The sequence below is a fragment of the Gossypium hirsutum genome, chromosome D01 (genome assembly GCF_007990345.1).
Source record: "Gossypium hirsutum isolate 1008001.06 chromosome D01, Gossypium_hirsutum_v2.1, whole genome shotgun sequence".
NCBI lineage: Eukaryota > Viridiplantae > Streptophyta > Magnoliopsida > Malvales > Malvaceae > Gossypium > Gossypium hirsutum.
The window spans coordinates 57,295,177-57,299,823 of NC_053437.1; the positions used below are offsets into that span (position 1 = coordinate 57,295,177).

At 35.1% G+C, this 4,647-nt stretch overlaps 1 protein-coding gene and 1 long non-coding RNA gene across 3 annotated transcripts; one reads left to right on the forward strand and one right to left on the reverse strand.

The window, feature by feature from the left end:
- Positions 1 to 2,898, reverse strand: LOC107922209 (actin-100). Of its 2 annotated transcripts, none has more exons than XM_016852111.2 (5): positions 2,732 to 2,898; positions 1,935 to 2,002; positions 1,318 to 1,711; positions 502 to 1,115; positions 1 to 407 (listed from the first exon to the last, which is right to left on the reverse strand). In XM_016852111.2, exons 2-5 carry the CDS (start codon positions 1,989 to 1,991, stop codon positions 342 to 344), a joined length of 1,131 nt encoding a protein of 376 aa, XP_016707600.1. In that variant the 5' UTR covers positions 1,992 to 2,002; positions 2,732 to 2,898; the 3' UTR covers positions 1 to 341. The 2 variants fall into 2 exon arrangements, with proteins under 2 accessions (XP_016707600.1, XP_040943415.1); XM_041087481.1 differs by lacking the exon at positions 2,732 to 2,898 and adding an exon at positions 2,489 to 2,507.
- A 904-nt stretch (positions 2,899 to 3,802) lies between these two features.
- LOC121213960 (uncharacterized) lies at positions 3,803 to 4,315 on the forward strand. Its single transcript, XR_005909544.1, has 2 exons — positions 3,803 to 3,971; positions 4,074 to 4,315. It is a non-coding gene; the product is annotated as an uncharacterized lncRNA (long non-coding RNA).
- The last annotated feature ends 332 nt before the right edge of the window (positions 4,316 to 4,647 follow it).

Sequence of the window (4,647 nt, forward strand, 5' to 3'; positions counted from 1 at the left end):
TTTATGATTAGAAAATTCTAGTTCTCATTAATTTGCCAACAATCCAAAAGGAAATCATTGTTTAAGGGGTAGATGGTCTTTAACAAAATGCATCCAGAAATGAAAAGTCTTGGCCCTACTACAAAAATAAAAAAGACCAAAGCAACTCTCAAGTTCGAAATCCATTCAAGCCACTCCATGCCAAAAGTACTTTTGGAATCTAAAACCTGAAATCTAATGAGAGACAGACTGTATATACCATAAACTTTCCTCCATTCATAAAAACCAAAGCTTCAGATGTCCAACAAACTGAACTCACACAGACAGATGACTGAAAAATGTAGGCTTCCGATACATTCAAATTAGAAGCACTTCCGGTGAACGATAGCTGGGCCTGATTCATCATACTCGCCCTTGGAAATCCACATCTGAGGCACAGAAATATAGACGTAAGGAATGACAGTCAATAATAACATTCAATCCCCGTAAACATCCTAGGAAAATTACAAGCACAAAAGTTACCTGCTGGAAGGTGCTAAGAGATGCTAAAATGGATCCTCCAATCCAGACACTGTATTTTCTCTCGGGAGGTGCAACCACCTTGATCTTCATGCTGCTAGGGGCAAGTGCAGTGATTTCCTTGCTCATCCTATCAGCAATGCCAGGGAACATGGTCGATCCACCACTAAGCACAATGTTTCCGTAAAGATCCTTCCTAATATCAACATCACACTTCATGATGGAGTTGTAAGTAGTTTCATGGATTCCAGCAGCTTCCATTCCAATCAGAGATGGCTGGAAGAGTACTTCTGGACAACGGAACCTCTCCGCCCCTATTGTGATCACTTGCCCATCAGGCAATTCATAACTCTTTTCGATGGCAGAGCTACTCTTGGCAGTCTCCAATTCTTGCTCAAAATCAAGAGCAACGTAAGCAAGTTTTTCTTTCATATCACGAACAATTTCTCGCTCCGCAGTTGTTGTGAAAGAGTACCCTCTCTCAGTCAAGATCTTCATCAAGGAATCTGTAAGATCACGTCCAGCAAGGTCCAAACGAAGAATAGCATGGGGGAGGGCATAGCCTTCATAAATTGGCACAGTATGGCTCACACCATCACCAGAGTCCAAGACAATACCTATACAAGTATATGAGCATAAAGTTAACACTAGATGAAAGGAAAACAAACAAAACAAAATCTTCACGCTAATTTCCAGTTTGCAATATTGTATAACAAATAGAATCAATAGAGCAATGCCTAGCGACTGTACAGCTAAAGTTATTTCAGACTCGCCGACTCTAATACAATCAAAATCAGCTTCCAAGCTATAAATAGATACCTGTTGTTCGACCACTGGCATAAAGTGAAAGAACTGCCTGAATAGCAACATACATAGCAGGAGAATTGAATGTTTCAAACATAATCTGGGTCATCTTCTCCCTATTCGCCTTAGGGTTGAGTGGTGCTTCTGTAAGAAGCACTGGATGCTCTTCAGGGGCAACACGAAGCTCATTGTAGAAAGTATGGTGCCAAATCTTCTCCATGTCATCCCAATTGCTGACAATGCCATGTTCGATAGGGTACTTTAAAGTGAGGATACCTCTCTTTGACTGGGCTTCATCACCTACATAAGCATCCTTTTGACCCATCCCAACCATGACACCTGTGTGGCGTGGGCGACCAACAATACTAGGGAAGACTGCCCTAGGGGCATCATCACCAGCAAAACCAGCCTGCAAATACAAGAATAAAGCAGGCATATAATTAATAAAACACAAGCCAATGCAAAATTCTATAGCACCAAAAGGTAAAACCAAGCCAGTACAATACATGACCTATGTAGAATTACTCCAAAATCGTCATTATTAAAATTGTCTTGGTAAAGAACTTGGAATGCAAATTCATGCTAAGAATGTAAATCAAACACATAAACATCAAAAAAGATAACTTACTAACCTTGACCATTCCAGTTCCATTGTCACACACAAGAGGTTGAATATCCTCATCCGCCATCTCTTGTTAACCTGAATAAGAAAAAAGGGATTACTGTAAGAAGAATATATATTTCATTTTTTATTTGACAATTCTCAAGATTAACCCACTATAAAAATTACTATTGAAGTCTAGAAGAATTTGTTGTATTGTTAACTGTATCACACCAAATAGGTAATTTACTAGAGCGGTTTAACTCCTTCCATGTTATTATAACTTTGGTTCTTGAGGGCAGCAAAGACAGGGGAACTGTTGTATGTATGTCATCTGCATTTTATATTCTGTTCCAATTGTTCACAAGTTTTACTCTGCGTGGCAGGTAAATTCCTAAAATCATAAAGCTCCAATAAAATTCGTACCAACCATACAAGAACACAATTTCCGATAATATTAATCATTAAAAAAAGGCATAAAATCGAACCAACAAAAGAATTACAAACATATTACACCATAATCCACTAATGAGTATCCACCAGATTCAAAGAATCCGATGTTCTAAAGTAAACATCAATCCATACTCCACCAAGATCTAGATGAATTGGAAATAAATGTCAACTTGAGGCATGAAGAAATCAAAATAAATTTCATATTCTGGAAGCAAAAAACTGTAACAAGAAAACCTAGCAGATTAAGTAATCCAAACTTTAGGCAGATCTAAATCATAAAACCGAAATTAAGTAATAACAAAAAAAATGGCATATGATTAGGTATCCAGAAATAGCCAAGACATAGACAAACCATTAAAGGAATAAAAAGCATACCTTGTTTAAGCAAGAAAATAAAAAACAACGGCAAGTTGTTGACAGAGAAGCTGAAACTGAAAGGTAGGGAAGAAGGGAAATGTAAAATGCGGCTTTTTATATTATATATATATATATAGCAGAAATGAGAATGAAATGCAAATGGAATTCAACCCAAATTCAGTTTACCTCTGTTTCGCTGCTGGTAATAAAGTAGAATAAAGTCATAATAAATTATTTACCCTCTAATTTTACCAAAAAAAAATATTTTAGCCCTATTATTTATCAGTAAAGTTAATGAATTTTAATTTTTTTTCATTTATTTTAAATTAAATGCTAAATAGCCTTTTTTGTAAAATTGAAACAAAATCTGATTCATCTTCCTCGTGGAAAGCAAAGGAAAAGGAAAGAAATTTGCTCAAAAAGGAATATTGTAAAAGGAAAAATTTTCCATCCACGTGGGGTCTCATTAGATTCTAGTCTGATAATGATGATGTGGACCTCCTATGACAAAATGACTAGTGCGGTGTCGATGCCACGTCAGCATGGCGGCTAAAGTGTTAGGGTGGGCGGTGATCGGACTCGGAGTCGTGCCCCGTGCCCATCATGTCTAGTTGTCTCCTAAATTCTGCCTCAGCATTGCTTGGCAATGGCCCCCCACGCCGCTGCTACACTCCACGCTTTTTGCTTTTTCATATAATTATAATTATTCTAGGTTGGAACTTTCGATTTTTTGATTTTTATAATTATAATTATAATCAAAATTAATTTTTTTATTTAAGTTGAACTTAATTCAACTTATGTTTATTAATTCAGATCAATAAGTTATTTATGGAACAAAATTTATAAGTAAGGATGAAAATAAATATAATGGTAATACAATCTCAATCTAAAGTCATTCGATTTATCTTTTTATATCCTAAATAAATCGAGGATGGGTAAAGGCCGGATAAAATTAGATCAAAACAATCTTTATCAAGTTGCAAAAAATAAGCTTATTTTGATCCTACTTTATCTAACCATTACCTACTCCGGTTTAGGCTATAAAATGACAAATAAAATGAATTTCAAATTGTATAACCATTGGACTGTTAAGAGGTGGTATTTAGCGATTCATAATTTTATTTTTATTTATAATTGTGATTCCTTTTATTGAATAGAATAAATTCACCTCAATTTATTTGCACAGGAGAAAGAAATTAAGGCATGAAAAGTTTAGAAATGTCAGCCATTATTATTGTTGTGATCCTCTTTGTTGTTGGTAAAATATACACCATTGCATTTTATCTATTATTGTGGTTTTGTCAAGAAATTCAAGTTTTAAAGTATAATATATATGTGTGTGTGTGTCTGTAAATTTCAGGAAATGAGATAATGGCCCAAGATTCTGAAGTAAGAGTATGTGGAGTTCCATTTATGCTTCCAAATTGTAGAGATGATGTATGCAAGAGGGGATGTGCCAACAAATTTTCGCCCAATGGAAATGGAATATGTCAAGGTGGTTCCAATTGTCTTTGCTTTCATCCTTGCTTATAAATTTTGTTGTTTTACCTTATTAATCAAGTCTAATAAGTATCCAACTTAAATAAAAGATTTTCGATTTAATTTGTGTGATTGAAATAACTATTTAAGTATTAGAGAATGTTTCAACCCAATATGACGATAGTCTTGTGGCCACCATTAGTGTAGTAGGACAGTAAAATGGAAACACAATGGTCCTTCCCCGCTCGAGATGTTGAAGACTACATGATTTTGGTTATTAGAGGCAATGATGAAGGACCGCAAATATTCTGTCGACACACTTGATCGACGCTATGATAAGCATTAATAAATTTGTGACGATTGATAATTTTTTAGTAAAAAAAAAATTGTTTGTCTAAAATTCAATAGAGCTTGATTTAAAAAGTTTATTATTGTATAATATGGACATTTGCATA

Coding starts and splice junctions, on each gene's coding strand:
- LOC107922209 (XM_016852111.2), bottom strand. CDS start 1,991: ATGGCGGATGAGGATATTCAACCTCTTGTGTGTGACAATGGAACTGGA. Junction 1,712..1,934: donor ATGGAACTGGAATGGTCAAG/GTTAGTAAGTTA, acceptor TTGTATTTGCAG/GCTGGTTTTGCTGGTGATGA. Junction 408..501: donor CTCTTAGCACCTTCCAGCAG/GTAACTTTTGTG, acceptor TCTGTGCCTCAG/ATGTGGATTTCCAAGGGCGA.